Source organism: Mizuhopecten yessoensis, unplaced genomic scaffold (assembly GCF_002113885.1).
Source record: "Mizuhopecten yessoensis strain PY_sf001 unplaced genomic scaffold, ASM211388v2 scaffold11007, whole genome shotgun sequence".
Lineage (NCBI taxonomy): Eukaryota > Metazoa > Mollusca > Bivalvia > Pectinida > Pectinidae > Mizuhopecten > Mizuhopecten yessoensis.
The window spans coordinates 273,525-300,955 of NW_018408832.1; the positions used below are offsets into that span (position 1 = coordinate 273,525).

The 27,431-nt window shown below is 34.6% G+C and overlaps 1 protein-coding gene and 1 long non-coding RNA gene across 5 annotated transcripts; one reads left to right on the forward strand and one right to left on the reverse strand.

Annotated features, from left to right (window-relative positions):
• Positions 1-3,197: 3,197 nt before the first annotated feature.
• LOC110464527 lies at positions 3,198-27,431 on the reverse strand. 4 transcript variants are annotated; one of them, XM_021519779.1, is made up of 3 exons: positions 27,227-27,431; positions 17,574-17,744; positions 3,198-6,516 (listed from the first exon to the last, which is right to left on the reverse strand). In XM_021519779.1, the coding sequence occupies exons 2-3, from the start codon at positions 17,728-17,730 to the stop codon at positions 3,902-3,904; spliced, it is 2,772 nt and encodes a 923-aa protein (XP_021375454.1). In that variant the 5' UTR covers positions 17,731-17,744; positions 27,227-27,431; the 3' UTR covers positions 3,198-3,901. The 4 variants fall into 4 exon arrangements, with proteins under 4 accessions (XP_021375454.1, XP_021375456.1, XP_021375455.1 ...); XM_021519781.1 differs by lacking the exon at positions 27,227-27,431 and adding an exon at positions 24,844-24,891; XM_021519780.1 differs by lacking the exon at positions 27,227-27,431 and adding an exon at positions 22,316-22,378.
• Positions 8,012-9,295, forward strand: LOC110464528. The gene is made up of 2 exons (XR_002464505.1): positions 8,012-8,218; positions 8,782-9,295. It is a non-coding gene; the product is annotated as an uncharacterized LOC110464528 (long non-coding RNA).

Here is a 27,431-nt window from a genome sequence, read left to right on the forward strand (position 1 = left end):
TATCACATAATACATTTAAAGTGTAAGCGAAAAAATTAAATATGGGTATTAGAAAACTACCATATTTTATTACAATATGTTCTGTAAATAATTAACATCAATATGGCATATACTATTCGGTCCATATCACCGATAGATATATGATAATCATAGATATTAAATCAATTTGGTCCCTAATTTGATATAAAACAAAATACAACACAATAAAAGTACAATAATTTACACTAAAGTGTCTATCACAAACTGCCCTGACTAATACATATCAAAATAAAAGGCCCGTCATTGCTCAACAATAGAATACCGTACAACCGCTCCCAATTGACTTTAACACTTCCCAAATAAGGCTTTTTCACTCGGTAATCTGAGAAAAATATTAAAATTAATTTTATATAAATGTTGATATTTGTTTTAAATTTTGAAGTGATATTAGGGGGGAAATGTATCACCATTTAATTAGATGAGGTTGTCGACAAGGAATCGTAATTGCACCTTTTATTTTTATTCTCTGTGGTAACAGTTTGGTAATATAACTTAAAAACTATAGAAACAATAGGAAGTAAATATCGATGGTTCCAAACGCTCATTTAAAAAAAAACATTCAAATCTTAACAAAATCAGAAGTGAAGTCAAATATGTTGAGAAAACACATGTTGTATGAATAGACAACAAATAGTACAGTGATGAAATACTTCTACCAAAGTTTAACCTAAAGTGGGGGTAGTCAATTAACGCTCTGATGAATCGAGTTTCACCTATACCTTAGCAAAAGGTCAGGGCTTAAACACGACAAAAACTTATATTACACGCCAAGCTCTTATTAATGCTTGGAGCAGAAGAATTAGAAGAATAAGCATGCTAAAATACTTATGATATCTCAACTACATCTCTGTTTCATATAATTACCAAATCCTAACGGCAATTGTATTTTAATAACAAAATACATTAATTATTTTCTATAGAATAATACCAATGAAATAAAGAGATATGTTGTCATCAAACGTATATGTAAAGGGTGCTTAAAATGATAAATACAACACATGTATAGGATTTATAATTCAACAGGTAAATGTGTTCCAATACCAGAACACTGATTTAAACAAAAACTACTTAGCAAACAGTGGAAATCAGTAGTTGCAGATACCTATAAATAACTAAGATTTTAATTAAGATTTGTCTAGATGGGTGTGCTCAATAAATGGTACAAATTCAGAGGGGAAAGGAAAATCAACAGAGAAAGGGTGTTTCCATCCAAAATACACACCTATATGACATAACAAAGGTATACTAATTGAAGGTAAAAGTTCAGTAGCAGAACTGAGCCCGTATTCATGAACCTGTTCTCATGCTGCTCAAACATGGATTCTGTCCTCGGTGCTTAACGTCTCTCCTTTCATTTCCAAATTATTGACAAAATGTGTTTGATAGTAATTTATCTCAGGAAATAGAATATGGGCTTGAGCACAGAATCAGAGTTTGAGCATGAGAATGGTTTTGTGAATACGAGCCCTGGTATCATAACGGGATATTACCGTTTTATCAATTAGTATAGGAGTTCGACCTGATTTTACAGCTATAATGAATTTGTGGAAAGTTAAAGAAAAATACACAATATATCATAATATGTTACTCTCTATCTTATCTAATTATCCCTTCACATATGGAAATTATTTTTTAACAAGAAAAGACATCACAAAGTTTCTAGAAAATATTGGTTAAAAATAAATGTAACATACAAAAAAAATGAAACATATAATACAAAAATGGAATTAAATGTTCAATTACGATGAAGGTATTTGAAGAAAAAATACAATTTACTTTTTTGTGTGTCTATAAGTTCAATAGCTACAGTATAAATTTAAACATAATATTTTAACAACAAACTATTATGAAAATATAATTGGACATACAAAAATCCCAATTATATTTTCTGTAATGCAGAAACAGAATCAATCATAAATAATGTAATGTAATGAAGTTCAAAACTTTCTGAAATTTATAAATATTTTTGCATGCTCCAACTATAGCATTTTTGTTAATTAAGAAACAAATACTGTTTGGTATAGGAGGCTAAATAGGGACATCTTTTACAGAATAGGCAATTAATAGTTTTGATTCTGAATTTATACATATACAAAACAGGTGGATTTCATAATAGTCTTTTAATAGAAGCACTGGTAACCATGACTTAGGATTATTACGTTTAAAAGAAATAACTTCTCAACGCATTCACCCCTAAAATTTCATAATGAATTATTCCAGCCTTTTAATTGGAAAGCTCAAATGTGTCTTCAAGGGTGAATGAGCTGAGGTTAAGGGGAGCTATGGTCTCATTTACAAATGGATAGAAGAATGAGGAAAAGCTTGTTGAATCGACCTAAGTAAAACAATTATCTACAAGACTTGAATTACAACCACACACACTGGTTGTACCTTGAAAAAAATCTTACTACCGCTATCGATCCCCCTCCTTTGCCGATTGTTTAAAATTCTTCAGATGATATCCAACCTGTTATGTTCCTGCTTCAATAGCATTTCCAAATAAATGATTTTTTGTTCGTTTTTCTAAAACAGTAAAATGTTAATAAAATCAAAAAAGAATATATATATTTGAAAAGAACAAAGTGGCAAGACTTTATACAGAATGAGATCAAATTTCCTCTTTTTAAAATTCAAATATATAACAAAAATAATAATATTTTTTGTAGAAATGTTCTACATTCTTGGAACAGATATGCATGTATATTATAAATATTGTTGAATTAACTGACAATAAAATGACTTTGTGAATGTAAAGGACATATTTAATGAACTTTGTCAATTTCATTTCCATATGTAATAAAAGTAACAATAGACTTTTTCAATCAATAAAATTAATAATGTATAAATCAATCAGGATGACTAACAATAACGCCGCTATACTTGTTGCATTTACTCTGGAATACAGCAAAATTTATAATGATCAGGGCTTCCATTTGAACCTTGACATCCAATTTCAGAAGTTAAATAGAAATTTCCTTGAACTTTGGAGGGTCAAAACATGGCAAATATACCTGTCCTCTAAACCTCGTGAGTCAAAGCACATTTTGGCGAGTCAAAAACCCCGATAACAAGAAAAACCTAACGGCTGTCTGCTTATTTAAATGGAATGACATCATCACTAGTATAATTAAATTAAATAAGACCCATGATTTACTTACTTGCTCATTAATAGAAATATGCTAGCTGCTGTATTTATGAAGACAGGATGCTATTTCAGTCGGGGTTTTTTGTTAGTGTGTTCCTCTTGTAATTGATCACATTGCCCAAATCACGCTGTTTTCGTTCGTGTGGTACACATGCGCTGTACAAATAAAAACCAACTTTAAAAAAACTGTTAATATTTGAGTAACAAGGTGTCAACACAAGAATGTGTTGCATATTTCTGATATGCCTAATATTTAATTCAGTGCCTCACATACAGAACACGCATATAGTAAAAATGCTACGTGTATAAAGAAGCTGTATTGAATAGCATCACGAGTGTTTTGACTATGCATTCTTCCAAAATTATCACGCCCAGTAACATGGCAATCGTCATTGTACTTAATCTACAATTGTTACAATATGTTACAGTATGCAACAATATTGAAACAAATTAGAAAACAATACAAACATGGTCATATTTGATTCGAAATGGGAGAACTTGTATGGAAAATTTCACAAAACATGACACAGCCCTTAGTCCATATCCATATTGGGCTCAAACTATTTTAGTTATTTTGTGTTTGTTTCTTAAGTTTGAAATTTGTTTTTGAAGACAAGGCACATTTCAAATGGAAATTGAAAACACCATTAACAGGTATAAGTAAGCTTTATAACCGTTTGTAAATGGACAGTCTGTGGCAGATTCGTCCGTTTGAGGCTACGTGTTGCACGTTGAAATCTGGCATACTTTGAGAGAAAACCGCCGAGCAGAACACTGGAACTTGGTGAACTCCTCGGCTAGGGTCGTCAGTTCTACCTGTGCTATCGTCGATGGAATTTGCTCCGTCTGCTCAGACATTTTATTATATATTTCTTGCAATCTTTTACCTGGTAATTTGCCCTTCATCTGTTTCATGAATGATTCTTTAGTTGTCAGGAAGACGCTGTCTGTCAATGTTCCGTCTCTGTCGACATAACCCTCCTTTTTCAGTTCATTGAATTCTTTGACACCTACACTCTCCTCTGTTAACTTCTTCATACTTGAGACATTGTCCAGGTAACCGTCTTCTTTCTCTTTATCCATAAACGCATACACATACACGATTTCTGAAACCTCCCTAAACATTGATTTAAACTCGTCAATGGGCATGTCTTCCATAGCCCGTTTCAGCATGATTCTACAAATACCGTCATCTTTATATTCAAGAGCAAGTTTTCGATATTTCATGACGTTCGGTAGTGTGGAACTGGAGTCCATCAAATCGTGCCACAGAAGGTTTGCTGATACCCTAATCTGAGAGCATGCATCCCTGGTCATTTGTCCAAATCCTTTTTTGACGTGGTACAGGTACAGCTTGGCAGGTTCTTCAGCTTTGTAGTATAATACATCAAATAGTTCTGGAAGTCTTTTTCCTTGTACTCGATCACCTAGCATATAAAATGATCCATCGTCTTTTTCAGGAATGGATTGGTACGTTTCATTGTAATCGTCCTCTTCTATTTGTTTGCATGACGTTCTGAGATAGCAAAGGACTTCTTTACCTATAACTTCCGTTGTACATTTTGTAGTTTTTATGCCATTTGGTAAATGTTCAAAGATATGATTTGATAATTCTTCAGGCACATTAGGGCTAACAACCTCATTGGAAACGATGACTTTCCGTTCTTTTTGAAGAATCGCAACTATTTCCTTCTGTTTATTTTTCAGGACCCCCTTTTCCGTTTTTTCAATCGAGCATGATTCGATGCAATCGCCAAGTGGCTGTCCTTCTTTTGCTGATACCATCATTGCGTGCTCTAAACCAGACATCATACGTAAAACTGTATTAGGTTTGTGTAGTGGTTGACTCAGACATGTTTTAAGTTCTGCAAAGACACCGTTACGATTAGATTTGATAAATTTACAGTTAAGACCTCTTAGGCAGGACTTCTCGTCTTGATCCAGATACTTTACCTTTTTTTTCAACAAGGGAAAAAGTTGTTCACGTGTAATTTGGGATAGGAACTCAAATGTTGTGCTGATCTTCGGTAGAGATTGGGGTTTCCAAGGTAACGGAAGATACCCAGTTTCATCATGCTTGATGAGATGACTTTTGAGAAATATAGACATCCTGTTTGTCAACAGTCCATGATATTGAGCTGACAGCCAATACCATTTTCCTGCTACCTTGTGGTACTGTGTTTTGTCGCACATAGTCCTACCATGTAGAAATTGTTTTAGCTTCCCTTTCACCTTTGTTTTGTCTTTGGCTGTGAAGGCAATTTTAATCTGATCAAAAGGATGTTCCCAATTTTCACGCATTGCATCTAATGTTGGTGCTGATGTGAATCGCTCTATTGTGTTTTTACCATGCATAAGCTCGATTTCGGAGGAGTGAGCCCAATCATCAACCTTTCTGTGGCTCAGGTAAACTCGTTTATACTCATTCTGATTCTGTGCATCTTCCATCAGCTTGTCTTCCAGTTTCTTTATCTGAACAGGGTTCCCAATATATTCCGCGTGATCTAGTGCAGCAACTAGTATTGGATCAAAAGGAAAGAGAGATGGATTTGTATCTGCCTCAATAAACAGATTAAATACATGCGAGAACGTTTCTAGATCTAACGTCTTGTGTATTTGCAATTTCTTTAGCCCTAATGTCATTAAGACAGACTTGCCATTACAAATTATCTTCGCCAACTTTGTTCCCTCGCGTATCCGTGCAGTTAAGCCAGTGATAATCTTCTCGTAGTTCCCGCTTATTAAAAGCACGGCTTCTGGTGAAAATGTCAGTTGTTCTGAAATGGAGGGTCCTGCTATACAAACAGCCTTTTTAGATGTTATACAATTTCCATCCATGAAATGTTTTGCCATTGTCTTGTTGAATTTACTTTCCGTGTGTCCATTTAGAAGCGTATATGAGTGTCCGGAACACAAGCAGAACGCATGTGTCGGGTTGATATCTGTTGTGAAGTAGAACATGAGATCATTGTGTTTGATGTTAATTTCCGTTTCGACTGAGGGCAGTATTTTTGCAGAGGGTCCACATGTTTTTCTCCGATAGAGACGGATATGAAAGCCACCATATGCATCGCCTGCACCCGTCCATTTTAATGACAATTTGTTGTTGAAATTGTCTTTAATCACTTCGTTTACATTTTTAACCTTATAGTCTCTAAATGTAAACCACCTTAATTTGTAAAAACTCATGTCCAACTTTTCTTTTCCTTTACCAGTCTTTTCAACACCATCTGTAGGAGCTTCACCAGTGTCCGAACTCGCTGATCTATCTAATGTTGATCTCGTTGCAGACAGGCGTTTCGGCTCGGCATCGTTTTTCCGTTTTCGACGACCTGTAAAATATTATTTAACCTGCATCAGTTATATTGCAAAGGATATATCGGTAATCAACAAACTGTATTTTTGTTTTGTTATTTGAGCAGCACAAGCTACTTGGTTCATACAATATGTTTGTTACAGTATAACCTGCCTAAATCGGTCCCTGTCTAATCCGTATCACTGTCTTACCCGCTTTGATATGTGTTGTGCCATATATCGTCATAAAGCAAGGGAAGAACATTGTACATGTAGATGCGCTCTTGCGAGTGTGATTGCACAGGTATGTGTGTTTAAAGATTGTAAATGTTATCGTTTTACATTTTACACTGAAGGATGTTTGTGTGTATAAAAATCTTTCTTGTCAACGATTTTGTCACTAATATGATTTACACAAACCGAAACGTCTACGTCAGACAAGGATTGGTTTAGTTTAGTGTTACGTGACAATATTTGAATTATGTAACTTTCAAATCTTTACAGAATATATTTCGAGGTGTGCTTCTTTACGCAAAAAAAAATAATTATAAAAATTTAAATCCTCAGCCCGTCTTTACTTGAGGACAAACCCCGGAGAGTGAGCAAGCATTCAGAATGAAATTCATCTTGTACGAATATGTTCAGTTTTAGTTACAGTTTATATCTATTTATGTTTTTTGTTAAGATCTAAGTTTGTAACCAATACATAAATATGAGTTCCCTCATTGAGGCCCCGTGAGCATTTCCCCAGACCAAGGTTTGAGAGTTGATTTTAGTCAATTTGAGGGTGCTGAATAAAATGAGCTTGGGTGAACCTCGTTAAAATGTGGAATAACGAGGTCAAGGTCGAGGTGGATATAACCAGTCATGGTGTGTATCGTTCTAGAAACGTCTGTTTTTTTACATGGAACATTTGCAGTCAGATTCCCATAAAGTGCGCAAGAGTGTGATCAAATACTTCACTACCCATATCTGGTAGAAAGTGTGGTGTGTTTGTAACTCCGTGTATTTTCGGACAATATCTCGGACAATAGTCAACTCACTATGATTCGATTATGGCCGCAGAATAGTGACCGACGTTTACTAGCATACTTGGTCCACAGGTGAATACATGTAGCACGTGCATTTATAAAAACACTTATAAACTTGTAATTCGAGTTGCTCAGAACTTTGTTTCGTATAAGAGAAATTTAATTTTTATCAACATCACGAAATTCCTATCTATATATTTGTTTTCTTATTCAATATATTTTGATGCTATTTCCGGGTAGGTCTAAATGCTGTACGGGAGAAAGATTGGCGGTCAGTTGACCACAACAAGTTCAGTGTTGGTGTGTATTTACCTGGTAGTGTTATTGGTATTTGGAGGCCAAAGGGAAAAGGGCATTGATTGGTTCAAGGGTGCATCAGCCACCAATAAAAGCACTGGGAACACTGTTTATTCAGATATGTTTTGTCTGTATTGATTAAAGAAAAAGGGAGTATTGTCACGCACGCATATACATAGTTACGGACTTTGTAAGTATTGTGGTGTATGCCTGTATGTGTTGTCCTATGTACCTGTGATATTTAGTGGAGTGCTACCTCAGGGACGTCACGGAAGTACTACGTCACGACCGGGTAAGTGGGTTAGCGAGAGGAGACCATAACATGGGAAAAATGAAATGCACCCGTGATGAATACGGAGAGACTATATAAGAATATACCGTAATGGAATAAAAGCACAGATAGCTGACTGTGGTAAGTGTTTGCAACCCTTATTATCTATCTTATCTGTAGTTTATCTGCTGTTTTTATACACATTAACCTGAAGAAAACCGGTCTAGTGTCAACAACTCAGTGGCGGAGCACTCATGCGTAGCGAAGGTTACACGTGTTATGCATTCCATTTATAAACATGTACGCGTACTAATTTGTCATGTATTTGTTGTATGCACCTCAGATAGTGGTGTACATGTAACGTTGAGCCAATTTGAAGATATTAGCCATTGTATTTTTCATTATTTTCCACATGCATTGTGTTAGGTATGGAAGCCCATACATGTCAGGTTAGCTAATTTACATAGTGGTCCAGCACGATGAATTGTGCAGTTATTGGTAACATTTTATGTCCAACGCATTGTATCATACGTTTAGTTGTAATTTATGTCGATTTTGGAATAGAAAACTCAGTTTGTCAAATTTGTGGAAGTATGGGAGCCCATGAGTGCAAACGGATGTTTTCGTTATCTTGGTCAAATTACACGAACTTTTGGGATTCAATGGTGTTGCTGTCACAGTATTCCTCTTTTATCTTACCTTAGCTTTTACCTTGGGGCTATATGGTGGACCCATAGACAGACCGGCCGACACATGAACCAGATCTGGTCATTCCAGGACCAGATACATGTACGACACAGCGGCGGTACTTGGACCATCAAAGTCAGAGGTCAAGCGGTTTCCTCAACAGGAAATGGGCTGCTTTTAGTTTCACGAAGCAGGCCCACTACGACAGCCTATAATAAGGCTGGGTGTATCAACACGTGGTACATTTATGGACATTATCCTGCGGGATAGTATGGCGCGTGGTTCATAGCTGATTCGGAGTATTCGGAGAAACACGACAAGGAAGGAACACATACGCGTTCATGGCTGAGATTGTATGGACATTTTAACTCAGAGGAACACAGCGAGGAAGTGACAGAACATTTTAGGGTATTCCCAGTATTAGTGTATGTGTTAGCGTGTGTGTGTGTGTGTGTGTGAGCAAGATATTAAATCGTTTTGTATCATTTACTTATCGAGTGTAAATAAAGTTGTATATATATTTGTGTTAAACTGTGTATTGTTGTGTTGTCATTCCCGAGTAAGGCTATTCCGTTCGTTCCGTACTTAACAAGTATGACTATGTTTAAATTGAATATGAATATTTGTTTATCGTGCATGTCTATGAAGCTGGCACCATATACACAATATAATTATTAATATTTTGATTTGCTATTGAAACAGGCTGATGTTTTGTAGTGGCTGTTGTGAGCTCCAATATAAACAGAGTTTCCAAGTCAAGTTTGACCACGGCGTGTAACAAACATGCATTCCTTAGAAATGGTGATGTCTCTTGGGGTTTTGGGGCGTTGATGAAGTTGTGAATATTAAAATCACCTTTTGAACAATAAAACTTCTAAATAATGTTTAAATATAACATGAAATGACACATACATGTGGTTGCCTAGTCGATTTCGCTTTTCAAAATACGATTTTAACACTTTTTGATATCATGACCTGCAGGGTCATTCTATCATCCTGTTTTCAGGGGTCATGATCATGACCTGCTATTAGGTCATTGCAGGCAGCATTGTACATATTATAACAGTCCTTGATCCATATCCGCTCTCGTCTGTCTGTTATATCCATATTAAAAAGAAGAGAGAAAAGGGGTCATTTTTGGGCAATTACATACATGTGTATCATTTGTACAATGAAGTAATCAGAAAAATGGGTCCAAATTTGATTGACGTATTATGATCTTATGCACTAAAAGTGCTAATTGTCTTTCCCCTTCCTACCTCCATTTCTCAAAATAAATCGTCTTTATTCTCTCTTGCTACTAGTAATCTCCGCCTTTTCCAAAGCAGTAATTTTGAGGGACATAATAATATCATAACATCTGGTACACGTTGAGGGGATAAGATTTAATTCAGCAAACTGTCAGGGTTTACGAGATAGGATTAAACGCAGGGATATTTTCAACTATTTAAGAAGAAAAAAAATGATTATATATTGTCTTCAAGACACACACTTTACTAAAGAAAATGAGGAATTTATAAGAAATAAATGGGGTTACACATGTTATTTCAATTCATTTAAGTCAAATGCAAGAGAAGTTGCAATACTGATTAATAATAATTTTGAGGCCAAGGTTATTGAACAAAAAAAGGTAGAACTGGAAATTGTTTGGCATGAGATCTGAAATTGAGAGTACAAAGGTAATAATAATATCCATTTATATATGGTCCTAATATCGATGATTCAGCATTATATGATATAGCAACATCACATGAGTTTAAAAATGATAAGTGTATAATATATGGTGATTTTAATTTGGTACTTAATCCGGATTTAGATTATGATAAAACGTACAAAAAAGTTAATAATCCAAATTCCAGAGGGAAAATATTAAAATTATGGAGAATTTTGACTTAGTGGATATCTTTAGAGAGCAGCATTCTGATACTAGAAGGTATACATGGAGGTAAAGTAATCCAGTGAAGCAGGCTCTTTTAGATTTTTTTAGTGGCTGGAAGTCTTCTATCAAGTGTAAGTGAAACCGGTATAGAGCCTGGGTTTAGATCTGATAATTCTTTCCAAAAAAGTTATTTTTTAAATTTGACAGAATTCAAAAAGATAGAGGACTATGTAAATTCAATCACTCTTTATTACATGACCAGGAATTTGTTAATCTTATCAATAGCACAATAACGAACATTAAATTGATATACTGCCTTCCTGTATACCATTCTGAGAACGTAGAAATATCCGAAATTCCGGTATAGAGTTTGTTATACATGAGCAATTATTTTTAGAAACTCTTTTAATGGAAATAAGAGGGAAAACTATTTCGCATTCGTCGTATAAAAAGAAACAACAACATCAAAGGGAGGTAAGTATTATGGAAACGACAGGGATCTTGAAAACCATAGTGATGTAAATATAGAGGACTTACAGGTAAGGAAAAAAGAATTAAAGGATATAAGAATGCATTAGACTGAGGGAAGTATCATTCGCTATAAGGCATAGTGTATTGAGGAGGGAGAAAAACCCACAAATAACTTTTTTAATCTAGAAATAGAAATTTTTCTTCAACCATTATTCCAAAAGTACAGCTGGCTAATGGAGAAATTATTACAAAACGAAATGATATTCTAAGGGAATTCAACGTATTTTATGAGTTATATAGTATATTCACGTGGTCGATGAAATAAGCTTTCATAAACTATGAAATAAAAAAAATTCGGAAACTTTGTTGTTAAGTCTATTAATTACGGTTTAAGAAATAAACAATTATCTGTGACACAGGGACAGGGTATTATCACATGTTTACCTAAATGTGATAAACCCAGACATTTTCTTAAAAATTGGCGACCTATTTCACTTCTGAACATTTTCTATAAGATGGCGTCAGGCTCTATAGCAATAGAATGAAATCAGTTTTAAACAAAATTATTATTCGGACCAGACAGGATTTCTTGCAAGACGGTATTTAGGTGAAAATATAAAAATAATTTATGACAGTATGCAATTTACAGAAGAATTTGATATCCAAGGAATGTTTTGGATGATTGACTTTGAAAAAAGCCTTTGATTCGGTTTCGTAGAAATGTATTGATGAAGTTCTTGAAATTTGTAAATTTAGAAGTTACTTAAGAAATTGGATAAACAAAATTCATAAAAGTACTTGTTCTGCAATTAATCAAGGTGGAAATGTGTCGTCAAGGTGACCCGATCGCACCATGTACATATACTTTGTGCAGAGATTTTGGGAATAGGAATTATAAACAATAACAGTATAAAAGATATTGATGTTGATAATTGTCCAATCTTACTTTCACAGTATGCTGATGATACTTCCCTTATATTAGATGATACAGAATGCTCTCTCAAAGAGTCCATCAAGGAAGTCCACATTTATGAAAAAAATCGGGTGTTAAAGCCAACATTGAAAAAACTCAAATTATATGGATAGGTAGTAAAAGGAATAGTGAGGATATATTTCTACCTTCTCTGAACTTAAATAGGGGAAGGGGGGGGGGGGGCAGACATTTTACTCTTCTGGGGATTGAATTTCATGTGGATTTATATAAAATAACAAAACTCAATTACGACCAGAAACTTGTTAAACTCAAAGCTCTTGTCAAGAGTTGGAGTCACAGACTACTAATTCCTATTTCCTATTGGAAGAATTAGTATAATTAAATCATTACTGATCTCCCAATATTATCACCTGTTCATATCATTACCTAATCCGTGTATTTTATTAAACAACTAAATTCAGTTCTTTTTAACTTTTTATGGAAGGATATTCAGATCATTTAGGATATGGTTATATATCTTAAGTAAGAAGGTAGATGTTCAGGTTTTATCTTATCGTGGAAATGAATATGTTTGTATAGCAAAAACTAAATGTGAAAACGACTTCTGAGTCGATGTGTTCGTAGCTTGGTATAAATTTAGAGAAAAGGAAGAATATCTAAGAGAGGATTACGATGCAATACTCAAAACTCCATTATGGTTTAAAAATAATATCACTGTGTATATATCAGTGTGTATACTGAATGATCTATTTAAAGATAGGAGAAGTTTATATTCTTACACTTTTGCTGAATTCTGTGATTTATTTGGTCTATTTACAAATTATCATGGGGTAATATTGAGTCTTAAGAAATACCTAAGACGTTTTAACTCTCAAAATAAGATGTTGATCTTCCCAATTATTTCCCTTGATTTAGAATTGATTTTAAAGCGTGAAAAGGGGTCAAAAGTCTGTGATGGCTCTAGTTAAATTGATAAAGTTGTTCGAAAGTATATTGCATATGGTAAAGGTGAATTCTGATTGCAAAATATTGTAAACGAATGGACAAAATGGATAAAACTGGTTGAAATTGCCTGAAACCTGTCATAAACTGAATGACCATATTTTTAAGATGTACTTAGTAATATATGTTCAATTGCCTTCCACAATATACTGATTTTCTACTGTTTCTTTACATCTGCTGGTTTTTTGTCTCTCCACCTGTCTTTCTCTGTTACTTTCTTTTTTTTTCTCTCTGTGTCAGTGCTTCCTTTTCTTTTGTCTTTTTGTTTTTCATTTTTCTCATTTTGTCTCTTTTTACCAATGCAATAGAAATCTATATATATACCATGTATATCAAATACCAAAAGGTTGCATCATCTTACTTATGATACATATCAAGCTTAATTATTAATATACATACATTTGTTTTGGTATGAAAGATGTGTGATTGAATCAAATGTAAACAAATACAAAAAGAAGAGAATGTGGCCTAACTCGGCCCGACGCGAAAATTAAAAATGGCCGCCACCCGGGAAGAATAATGCAATTCCTGAAGTGTAAGTGTATTATCGTATCCTTTTGATTTCCTAACGTGTTGGTGTAATATCTTATCCTAGTTGTTAACTAACGTGTTGGTGTAATATCTTATCCTAGTGGTTAACTAACGTGTAAGTGTATTATCTTATCCTAGTGGTTAACTAACGTTTTAGTGTATTATCTTATCCTAGTGGTTAACTAACGTGTTGGTGTAATATCTTATCCTAATTGCTAACTAACGTGTTATTGTTATATCTTATCCTAGTGATTACCTAACGTGTTGGTGTAATATCTTATCCTAGTGGTTAACTAACGTGTTGGTGTAATATCTTATCCTAGTGATTAACTAACGTGTTGGTGTAATATCTTATCCTAGTTGTTAACTAACGTGTTGGTGTATTATCTTAACCTAGTGATTACCTAACATGTTGGTGCATTATCTTATCCTGGTGTTTTCCTAACATGTTTGTGCATTATCTTATCCTGGCGTTTCACTAACGTGTTTGGTGTATAATATCATCCTGGTCATTTCCTAACGTGTTTGGTGTACAATCTTAGTCTGGTGATTTCCTAATGTGATTGGTGTATTATCTTATCCTGGTTATTTTCTAACTTTTTTTTTTTTTTTTTTTTTTTTTTTCAAAATTTTTTTTTTTTTTTTTTTTTTTTTATTTCAACAGATTTGTATTGATTTTATATATGTCAATTGGATTGGACATCAGGTTAGGCCTATTTAAGTCCTTTCCAAACTTATTTACAAACATTACTTATATTCTGTCATAACAATCCAATTAAACAGTGCAGGGGATATAACTCCAATTTAGCTTTTGAAATGAACATTTTTCAACTTTTATTTAATGACTTTCTGTTTATGTTTTTGATATCAACAATTAAATAAATCATATATATTTGTTTTGACAACCCATCCTACATAAAATCCAAGGGATACAGGCCAAAAATCGCTGTGTATAAACACATTGGCCATCCACCCACTGGATATAAAGAATAAGTTACCAAGAAATAAACATCTTGTAAAATTTCAGAATATGATATGGATTCAAATAGGAAAATATTGTTATTATTATCTATTATTGGAGTTGATTCTCTTAAAATTTATTTAACAAAGCACTATAGAATATTCATGTAACTATGAAATAGTAAGAACAGGTTATAGGATAATACACTCATAAATTCCATCCAGTCCAGCCGAATACCAGAGATGTTGTGAAGAAAGATATACAAAATGTATATACACCAGTATCAATACTTATTAGCAGGGTGATCATGACACTATAAATAATAGCATCACTTTCAATGTAAAGTTTAGCTGTGAGTGAGATTACATATCAAGTCTATTAGTTTGACAACTATAGTGAGATATACGTTGTAAAATGGATATGTTGATATCAGTGCTGCATATTGTGCACCCATTTAATAGAGGTTTTAGATTAAAATGATCATGATTATCAGTTATACCAAATTGAGAAATTTGTAATACTAATTGCATTCTAATGTTGTTATAGAGTGGACATTCAAATATAAAATGAAATGCATTTTCATTTTCATGTCCACATCTACATGCTGGTGTGTCATTCAGATGATCCATATATAAGTCACTATTTAGGTTGCTACATGTAGCATGATTTCTAAGCTGACAGAGTATGATATTAATTGTTCTTGGCCCATAGTATTTAAATGTGCTTGCAATTTCTTTAGTGTTGTTCATATTATCAGGCTTGATGCAATTTTTAAATTGTTGAAGGGAAGTAGCGTTTAAAGTTTCTGCAGATAAAAGGTTAAATTCTCTACAAATTGATGGAAAATAACTAATGAAATAATTCTCAGTTCTACAGAAAGGGGGATTGAAATTAAGGCTTTTCTTAGTGGGTATCTTACATTTATATTGCTGTGAAGGTATGGTTCAATGAATTATTTAAAATGTTGAACATAAGTACTAATTTATTATTTTTTCACCTACAACAAAGTGATTCAAGTCCAGTTTCAGCATAAAGCTTACAATTAGAAGTCCCTCTACGCAATCCTGTAATAATTGTTAATGCCTCTAGCCGGATTGACTCAGGAATATTTTATTTTGCTTACTACAGTTATCCCATACTACATCCCCATATTCAAGTATTGGTCTAATAAAAGCGGTATATATTGTTGTAAGACTTTTTCTATCCAATTTGTGTTTAACATTCTCCATATATTCATTCTTCTATAAGCTAGCTTATAAATATTGTCAATATGATATGTACATTTTCCATCACTACTAAAAGTTAAACCAAGATGCTTATGAGTTTGTTTATTAATTACAGTTTCATTACCAAATACGATATCTGGATGATTTTGCTCCCTTTTCCTCGAGAAGATTACAGATTTAGTTTTGAGTGAATTAAATTTGATATCCCATTTTTTTTGCCCATGCATTAATATAACCTAGATCATTAGTTAATTTCACTGAAATTTCATTTTGATTGTTGTTTATTACTTCATAGAGAGAAGTATCATCTGCAAAAAGTTTTATTTTACTTGTAACACACTCTGTTATATCATTAATATAGATTAGGAAAAGAAATGGACCAGGGACCGAGCCTTGGGGTACACCGGCTTTGACATGCTTATAAGTTGAATAAAAACCATCTGTTGATACTTTCTGCTTTCTATCAGAAAGATAAATACTAAACCATTGTAATATTTTCCCTTTTATGCCATACGATACCAATTTAAAAAGTAAACCATCATGCCAAACACTATTAAACGCCTTTTTTACATCACAAAATACAAATCTAATTTCATTATTTTGATCCAAGTTTTTTACAATAGTGTCATATATAGAAAATAACTGGTTTACAGTCGAGTCTCTTGGTAAGAAGCCTGATTGGTGTTTCGTTATGATATCACATTCTATCATATAATTAAACATATATTTAAAAATAACTTTTTCAACAATTTTGGTAAAACATGATGTAATAGATATTGGCCTAGAGTTAGAGACATCATTTTGAGCACCCTTACCTTTGTATATTGCATTAATATGAGCTGTTTTCCAAGAAAGAGGTATAATACCAGATTCAATAGTCTTATTACAAAGTAAAGTTATAGGACGTATTAGAGAAGGTGCTAATTTCTTTATTATCTTGGGTATCATGCCATCTGGGCCAGGAGTTTTTTTATCATTAAGTAAACACAGTTGATCTTTAATGTCCCCTTCAGATATCATAATATTGTCTAGAAGGAAGGACAAGTATTTACATGGGGGTAAGGGGTTCAAGATTTTCAGAAGAAGTTGATATTGAGCTGAAGTAGTTATTTTGACATTCTGCTTTTTCAGTGGATGATGTGTTAAGTTATTATTTTCAGAAAAAAGGAGGAAGACAATTTGATACATTATTTGAATTCATGACAGATCTAGCAATTTTCCACCATTGATTAGGAGGCACAGATGATTGGTCACTAAGTTATTTCATTACTGGTTGGTGCATTATCTTATCCTGGTCATTTCCTAACGTGTTTGGTGTCTAATCTTATCCTTGTGATTTCCTAACTTGTTTGGTGTCTAATCTTATCCTGGTGATTTCCTAGCGTGTTTGGTGTATTATCTTATCCTGGTCATTTCCTAACGTGGTTGGTGTATAATCTTATCCTAGTGATTACCTAACGTGTTTGGTGTATAATCTTATCCTGGTGTTTTCCTAATGTTTTTGGCGTATAATCGGATCCTGGTGTTTTCCTAACGTGTTAGGTGTATAATCTTATCATGATGATTTCCTAACGTGTTTGGTGCATTATCTTATCCTGGTCATTTCCTAACGTGTTTGGTGTCTAATCTTATCCTTGTGATTTCCTAACGTGTTTGGTATATAATCTTACCCTTATCCTGGGGATTTTTTTTTTAATTGTCTTTGTTTGTGCTGACTTTTTCTTAGATTGTTGACACTGTTGTATGCTTATGTTTTGTTGGTATATATTAAAAGCATAACTGTTATCAGTGGACATATTACCTACCTTTTGATATCGATGGTTCACTAACGTCGTTTTCGTCGTTATCTGAATCATTGTCGTCCTCCTCCTCCTCTTCCTCCTCCTGCTCCTCCTTCTCATCGTCATCATCATGAGTCGACATAGATGACTCTTCGTCATTTACGTTTACGTCTTTTTCCATTTTTGCAGGATAGTCTGTTAAGAGATAAATTATTGTTTACTACAAATAAACGACACAATTTACTAGGCGCACCCAGATACCCTTACGATTGAACACAGATATACCCAAATAATTAACGACCTTAGCTGATAAAAAATAACCGTGACCTGCCTTATTACTGGTTAAAATCCTCTATCTGCCTTTGTTTCCTAGACTACTGTTGTAAACAGAGAGCCATCACATGGTTCACTGTCAAAAGGAAGGAACTAATAACAAAGATGGGATTTCTCTAGCTTGATCTGCTGACGACTACGCCTGTATAGAAACCCAACAAAAAGTATTTACCTCTCAATTACAAAATGGAAAGGTACTCAGAGAATTTTTTTTTAAGTGATACGCTAATCAAAGTATGTTCTCGCTTCTATGAAGAAACATTATATATGTTTTTGGCACCTGGACATATTTTCATACCATAGTTAAACACCAATAAATACCAATCATACTGGGTTTTTTAAACTTATAATACAGGTGTCCAGTGGGATTGAACGTATATTTCTACTTTTGTAGAACGTATTTCAACATTCATTGTGCTCAAAGCCCTGGTTGTATGACACGAGAGATATGTTGATAGGCACCCAATTTCCTTTGTGTGAGCTAATGTATCACAAGTAAAAGTAAATCTGTGAGTCACACTTTCATGTAATGTATTTTCACACATATCCTGAGCCCCTAATCTTTTTACATTCACATTTTAAAAAATGTGTATTTTAGATTTGTTAAGAGGATAATTTTAAAACAAATACAAGGGGTACTGGCATCCTTATCAATAAGATGTTTTACTGAATTTTGTGCGTAACCCCGACACCATCAACAATACAGTTAAGCTATTATTTTAATTTGATATAATTATCCAAGATAGATACATGTTTGGTGTTTTAACCTTATTAAATGCTACGGATCTAATGTAGCAAATAACCAACTTAGCAAATATAAATGTATCTTTCTTTTAATTTCATTTTATTGACATTAGCTTTAATGATTGCTCATGAGATGGCTTCTTTGTTTATTCTAAAGCTTATCAATAATACAACTCCTTTGGTCTACATATGTTGGATTAGAAATTGGTCGACATAATTGTGAGTCACTTTCTACTACATGTACCAAAACAAGAAAATGTGATAAGAAAGTTTTTGGCTGTGGCATGAGGATCCTGAAGGGGGACAAACATACGCCATTGTGTAAAATTGCAATTTTTACAGCTGTGAAAATCAAGAGCAAGGAGTACCGTAACCCACATTTTATTTGTACTCATTGGTTTCATTTGTGAACAAACAATATTTAAACACATATCTATATCTGTTCTTCAAAAAAATGTTTCTCGGGTTTTTTAAGAAAAAAAGTGTGGTATTCTGATTGTTTATGGTTACATCACTCCAACTTTTATTACACGATAAAATTTTACAAAATATATATTATTTATGTCTAGGATATATAAGGAGTTATATACTTGACGAGATATTTCCGAAACACATTTTAATATCGCCAAAAATCCTTTCTGAATACGTGGAGATGAAATTTTCATCGGGTTTCGGAGATTTCCGAAAGCTAGCCAGACCGCGTGTCTTCATACTTTGTATTGAATAATCTGGCCTTAATATGTTATTAAATGGGTATCGTATTGCTACTGGAGAGAACACGGTTCACCAGCAGATTCGGCGAAAAACGCCATGATTTAACAGACTTCAATCCGAATGTTGTTTACATCTCGCCATGTTGAATTTGAAAATCCTGTGATATCACTCTGCGAGTCCAAAATATTTGCGCAACATTGGTAAAACTGATTTTTTTTGTCTTGAAATGATAATGTTTTATCAAAAACAATAATATTATAAAAATATGTGACATTGTACTTTAAAGCTATGACAAGAGGCCCAGATGGCCTGCATCGCTTACCTAAAGATGTTAGCAAAATTGAAGTTGAAATAGCCAGATGTTGCTGGTAATATAATACATGGTTAGTCTGGAGTTATATTTATATGCAATTGGACAAAATTATGTCATTCCTACAGAAGAGGAAGGATTTTGAAGAATTCGCTTTGATTCCCCTATTGGGCCCCGCCCCTCTGTCTACAAGGGGTCAGACTCACCATTTATACAAAATTAATTTCCCTTCCCCATAGGATGCTACTGTTCAAATTGGGTCAAAAATACCTTCATTCCAACGGAAGAGGATGGATATTTAAGCTATTCCTCTATATCCCTATTTGGCCTCGCCTCTCTGCCCCAAGAGGGGTCAGACCCACCATTTATAAAAAATTGGTTCCCCTTTTTCCAAGGGTGCTTCATACTAAATTTGGACAAAACCCTGTCATTCCCACAGAAGAAGAGGGATTTTGAAGAATTTACTATGTTCACCATATTGGGCCCCACCCTTCTGCCCCCAGGGGGTCAGAACAACCGTTTATACAACATTAAGTCCCCTTCACCCAAGGATGCTTCAGACAAAATATGGACAAAATCCTGCCATTCCTACAGAAGAAAAAGAATTTTAAATAATTTGTCAGACCCACTATTTAATCAAGTTGTTTCCACTTCACCCAAGGGTGCTTCATACTAAATTTGGACATGTCCTTTCTACAAAAGAAGAACGATTTTGAAGAATTTGCTATGTTTCCCCTATTTGGCCCTGTCCCTCTACCCCCAGAGGTTTTTTGCTAAAGGATGCTCCAAATCAAATTGGGATAAAATCCCTTAATGCCTATGGTAGAAGAAGAATTTTAAAGGTTTTAAAATCCCTTAGAAAGAAGAAGGATTTTTAAGGTTTTACCTCAATTTTCCCTATTGGGCCCCGCTTCTCTGCCCCCAGGGGGCCATATCTATCGTTTATACAAAATTGATTCCCCTTGGCCTAAGGTTGATCCAGGCTAAATTAGGATAAAGTCCCTTAACTCCTTCCATAGAAGAAAGATTTTAATGGTTTTAACTCATTTTCCTTATTCGGCCCCACCCCTCTGACCCCACGGGAGCCACACCCACCGTTTATACAAATTTGAGTAGTCTTGGCTCAGGGAAGCTCCAGGCCAAATAAGGATAAAATCCCTTAATCCCCTTAATCCCAACGGACAAAGTGCGATTTGAATAGCCCACCACCTTCTTTTTCTTTCTTTCCTCTTATTTGCTCCTGATAATGTATTGACAGAAGTAATCATATGGTAACATTAATAAACAAAACAAAACTTTCATATGAAATATTGTCAAACCCTGTGCAGATGATTTTTATTCCATAGTTAACCCTAGCCTTCCTACATCTATAGCTCTACTGCAATTGCGAGAGGTTGCGTGTAAGTCAAAAAGTCAGTAGTTCATGTTCATGTAAATGAAAAATAGTTCAACTGATATATTTTAAAATTATTAACGGTATACTGTTAAACATCATGATAATTAGTAACAGTATGTCATTCCTGTTACAAATGCAACGCAAACACACATACCCAATGCCCTTCTCAGGCCTTGTTAGCATGACAACACCATTATGGATGACCTTTAGCTGTTACACATTCATTAAAGCTTACTTAGGTGTGCAATTACAAAGCTTTATCAAGCCTCAGGTCAATTGTCTTTTTTTAAATGTTGCAATAAAATAACAAATGATATATCAGGGCTAGGGAAATGTACTCGTCTACCTGATGAGTGGATTTGGCCACAGGACGAGTGAATTTCATAAGATCTGTTGTCAGTTGGATGATTAACAAGAGTCGTCAGAAGACAACAATGCTCGCCGAGTGGCTTGAAATTCAGAATTAGTTTTTTTAAAGTAGGTCAAAGGTCACGGTCAAGGTCCGCAGGTCCGCAAATGTAGTACCAAAACAAAGGTCTTGTGAAAAAGAACACATGTGTCAAATATAAAAGCCCTATCTTGTACGGTTAATATTCGGTAGCCAAGTTAAGCTTTTTTTAAAGAAGGCCAAAGGTCACAAAGGTCAACTTTAACCTAGCTGTCTATTGCCGCCGCCGACGCCGGGGGTACCCCTGGACTTCGTGCCGACGGGCTAACAAGTCGATAAACAGGTCTGACAGTGTTATGGACAATTTTACTTGCATTTTCAATTGTTTCTGAGAAATTGGCTTTTGATTAGGGCTACCGAGAAAATGGCTTTCGAAAGCAGGTTCTGAGTTGCACACATTCTGGGAAAATCCCCAATTTTCGTTTCTTACTGCACATTGCGCTGATATCACATCACTATACAATATCCAAGGTCTTCCTGATTGGGTAAACAAAAGGTTAGGAGGATATCGAAATTGAAAACAACAATGGAACAGTGAAAACTGAATCTGATCTTTTCGTCAGGGACTAATTCCTGTGGTAACTCTATCTAAATTAGAGATTTATAACGATAGAGTTCCTGCACAGCTCCTATATAGAGATGTATGAAATGGAGGACGGTAAGTGTTCAAAGTACTCACGTGATTTATAGTGATTAAACATTGATAACGCCAACGAAACTTGTAAATCCCAATAGATAAATGCTTCTGCTATACGATCCAACTAAAACAACTGATATAAATGCATTGCACATCATCGCAATAGTTCTTAATTCCAACGTACCCAAATCTCACTTCGAAACGTCTGACATCACTGTTTACAACACCGCGCATGCGCAGAGGAGCAGCAAAAGGTGTTTGCGTTAAGTCCAGAGGCCACCAAAGGGAAATCAGTTAATCGTTCTGTTCGTTACAGAGAAAGTTTAAAAATAGCCAAAAAAGAAACAAACACAAAATACACAAAAGTGTTTTTAATGTTATATTTTATTGGGTAAATGTATTTTTCTTTCTCCTGGAACAGCTTCAAAATTGAACTGTCACAGTTTTTTTGTTATACATGTAATAATTCAAATATTTTTTAGCTGGAATAAAACATAAATCTTTATAATAATATTTTTTTGGGGATCAAAACTAAGTTGTATTGGGGTTTTTTAATCAATGATTACTCTCTTTTAAACGCAGTTCACTAAAGCATCCGGAGGTAATTTTCTGTCAGCTATCAGTCATTTCCTTTGTGTTTATTTATATTTTGTTTTGTATTTTGGATGCTATTTGAAACAGGGATTGAATTATAAAATTTGTCATCGTTTTATATATAATGAACAACCAATAGCAATATTATCTCTTATTTACCATTTTAATGTGATAAAAAAAAATCAGGAACAGTTATTGATTCACTATTCCATATTTACAGAAAACAAAAATTAATTAATTCTCCCTATGGCATATCTGATATCTTTAAGATATAATCCACTATGATACAAAATCAATCATATATATATACAAGGAAAATCGAAATGTAAAAATGCACAAAAAACAATTGTATCAGGAAAGTTGGAATTTCTTCGGACGTAATAAATAGGGGGCCACATCTACCGTTTGAATAAAATTGATTCCCCTTGGCCTAAGGTTGATCCAGGCTAAATTAGGATAAAATCCCTTAATTCCATCCATAGAAGAAGGATTTTAAAGGTTTTACCTCATTTTCCTTATTCGGCCCCATCCCTCTGACCCCACGGGAGCCACACCCACCGTTTATACAAAATTGAGTCGTCTTGGCTCAAGGATGCTCTAGGCTAAATTAGGATAAAATCCCTTATTCCCAATGGACATAGGGCGATTTGAATAGCCCACCACCTTCTTTTTCTTTCTTTCCTCTTATTTGCTCCTGATAATGTATTGACAGAAGTAATCATATGGTAACATTAATAAACAAAACAAAACTTTCATATGAAATATTGTCAAACCCTGTGCAGATGATTTTTATTCCATAGTTAACCCTAGGCTTCCTACATGTATAGCTCTACTGCAATTACGAGAGGTTGCGTGTAAGTCAAAAAGTCAGTAGTTCATGTTTATGTAAATGAAAAATAGTTCAACTGTTATATTTTAAAATTATTAACGGTATACTGTTAAACATCATGATAATTAGTAACAGTATATCATTCCTGTTACAAATGCAACGCAAACACACATACCCAATGCCCTTCTCAGGCCGTGTAAGCATGACAATACCATTATGGATGACCTGTAGCTGTTACACATTCATTAAAGCTTACTTAGGTGTGCAATTACAAAGCTTTATCAAGCCTCAAGTCAATAGTCATTTTTTAAATATTGCAATAAAATAACAAATGATATATCAGGGCTAGGGAAATGTACTCGTCTACCTGACGAGTGGATTTGGCCACAGGATGAGTGAATTTCATAAGATCTGTTGTCAGTTGGATGATTAACAAGAGTCGTCAGAAGACAACAAAGCTCGCCGAGTGGGTTGAAAATCAGAATTAGTTTTTTAAAGTAGGTCAAAGGTCACGGTCAAGGTCCGCAGGTCCGCAAATGTAGTACCAAAACAAAGGTCTTGTGACAAAGAACACATGTGTCAAATATAAAAGCCCTATCTCGTACGGTTAATATACGGTAGCCAAGTTAAGCTTTTTTTAAAGAAAGCCAAAGGTCACAAAGGTCAACTTTAACCTAGCTGTCTATTGCCGCCGCCGACGCCGGGGGTACCCCTGGACTTCGTGCCGACGGGCTAACAAGTCGATAAACAGGTCTGACAGTGTTATGGACAATTTTACTTGCATTTTCAATTGTTTCTGAGAAATTGGCTTTTGATTAGGGCTACCGAGAAAATGGCTTTCGAAAGCAGGTTCTGAGTTGCACACATTCTGGGAAAATCCCCAATTTTCGTTTCTTACTGCACAATGCGCTGATGTCACATCACTATACAACATCCAAGGTCTTCCTGATTGGGTAAACAAAAGGTTAGGAGGATATCGAAATTGAAAACAACAATGGAACAGTGAAAACTGAATCTGATCTTTTCGTCAGGGACTAATTCCTGTGGTAACTCTATCTAAATTAGAGATTTATAACGATAGAGTTCCTGCACAGCTCCTATATAGAGATGTATGAAATGGAGGACGGTAAGTGTTCAAAGTACTCACGTGATTTATAGTGATTAAACATTGATAACGCCAACGAAACTTGTAAATCCCAATAGATAAATGCTTCTGCTATACGATCCAACTAAAACAACTGATATAAATGCATTGCACATCATCGCAATAGTTCTTAATTCCAACGTACCCAAATCTCACTTCTAAACGTCTGACATCCCTGTTTACAACACCGCGCACGCGCAGAGGAGCAGCAAAAGGTGTTTTGCGTTAAGTCCAGAGGCCACCAAAGGGAAATCAGTTAATCGTTCTGTTCGTTACAGAGAAAGTTTAAAAATAGCCAAAAAAGAAACAAACACAAAATACACAAAAGTGTTTTTAATGTTATATTTTATTGGGTAAATGTATTTTTCTTTCTCCTGGAACAGCTTCAAAATTGAACTGTCACAGTTTTTTTGTTATACATGTAATAATTCAAATATTTTTTAGCTGGAATAAAACATAAATCTTTATAATAATATTTTTTTGGGGATCAAAACTAAGTTGTATTGGGGTTTTTTAATCAATGATTACTCTCTTTTAAACGCAGTTCACTAAAGCATCCGGAGGTAATTTTCTGTCAGCTATCAGTCATTTCCTTTGTGTTTATTTATATTTTGTTTTGTATTTTGGATGCTATTTGAAACAGGGATTGAATTATAAAATTTGTCATCGTTTTATATATAATGAACAACCAATAGCAATATTATCTCTTATTTACCATTTTAATGTGATAAAAAAAAATCAGGAACAGTTATTGATTCACTATTCCATATTTACAGAAAACAAAAATTAATTAATTCTCCCTATGGCATATCTGATATCTTTAAGATATAATCCACTATGATACAAAATCAATCATATATATATACAAGGAAAATCGAAATGTAAAAATGCACAAAAAACAATTGTATCAGGAAAGTTGGAATTTCTTCGGACGTAATAAATAGGGGGCCACATCTACCGTTTGAATAAAATTGATTCCCCTTGGCCTAAGGTTGATCCAGGCTAAATTAGGATAAAATCCCTTAATTCCATCCATAGAAGAAGGATTTTAAAGGTTTTACCTCATTTTCCTTATTCGGCCCCATCCCTCTGACCCCACGGGAGCCACACCCACCGTTTATACAAAATTGAGTCGTCTTGGCTCAAGGATGCTCTAGGCTAAATTAGGATAAAATCCCTTATTCCCAATGGACATAGGGCGATTTGAATAGCCCACCACCTTCTTTTTCTTTCTTTCCTCTTATTTGCTCCTGATAATGTATTGACAGAAGTAATCATATGGTAACATTAATAAACAAAACAAAACTTTCATATGAAATATTGTCAAACCCTGTGCAGATGATTTTTATTCCATAGTTAACCCTAGGCTTCCTACATGTATAGCTCTACTGCAATTACGAGAGGTTGCGTGTAAGTCAAAAAGTCAGTAGTTCATGTTTATGTAAATGAAAAATAGTTCAACTGTTATATTTTAAAATTATTAACGGTATACTGTTAAACATCATGATAATTAGTAACAGTATATCATTCCTGTTACAAATGCAACGCAAACACACATACCCAATGCCCTTCTCAGGCCGTGTAAGCATGACAATACCATTATGGATGACCTGTAGCTGTTACACATTCAGCTTACTTAGGTGTGCAATTACAAAGCTTTATCAAGCCTCAAGTCAATAGTCATTTTTTAAATATTGCAATAAAATAACAAATGATATATCAGGGCTAGGGAAATATACTCGTCTACCTGACGAGTGGATTTGGCCACAGGATGAGTGAATTTCATAAGATCTGTTGTCAGTTGGATGATTAACAAGAGTCGTCAGAAGACAACAATGCTCGCCGAGTGGGTTGAAATTCAGAATTAGTTTTTTAAAAGTAGGTCAAAGGTCACGGTCAAGGTCCGCAGGTCCGCAAATGTAGTACCAAAACAAAGGTCTTGTGACAAAGAACACATATGTCAAATATAATAGCCCTATCTCGTACGGTTAATATACCGTGGCCAAGTTTAGTTTTTTTTTTAAAGAAGGCCAAAGGTCACAAAGGTCAACTTTAACCTAGCTGTCTATGGCCGCCGCCGACGCCGGGGGTACCCCTGGACTTCGTGCCGACGGGCTAACAAGTCGATGAACAGGTCTGACAGTGTTATGGACAATTTTACTTTCATTTTCAATTGTTTCTGAGAAATTGGCTTTTGATTAGGGCTACCGAGAAACTGGCTTTCGAAAGCAGGTTCTGAGTTTCACACATTCTGGGAAATTCTCGTTTTCGTTTCTTACTGCACAATGCGCTGATGTCACATCACTATACAACATCCAAGGTCTTCCTGATTGAGTAAACAAAAGGTTAGGAGGATATCGAAATTGAAAACAACAATGGAACAGTGAAAACTGAATCTGATCTTTTCGTCAGGGACTAATTCCTGTAGTAACTCTATCTAAATTAGAGATTTATAACGATAGAGTTCCTGCACAGCTCCTATATAGAGATGTATGAAATGGAGGACGGTAAGTGTTCAAAGTACTCACGTGATTTATAGTGATTAAACAATGATAACGCCAACGAAACTTGTAAATCCCAATAGATAAATGCTTCCGCTATACGATCCAACTAAAACAACTGATATAAATGCATTGCACATCATCGCAATAGTTCTTAATTCCAACGTACCCAAATCTCACTTCGAAACGTCTGACATCACTGTTTACAACACCGCGCATGCGCAGAGGAGCA

Bases quoted from the DNA above. Each gene is read 5' to 3' on its own strand.
- LOC110464527 (XM_021519777.1), bottom strand. From the start codon at position 22,195: ATGTTTAATCACTATAAATCAC. The intron at 17,745-22,173 runs GTGAGTACTTTG...ATCTCTTAACAG, and splicing joins GTTTAATCACTATAAATCAC to ACTATCCTGCAAAAATGGAA. The intron at 6,517-17,573 runs GTAGGTAATATG...AATATTTTACAG, and splicing joins TGAACCATCGATATCAAAAG to GTCGTCGAAAACGGAAAAAC.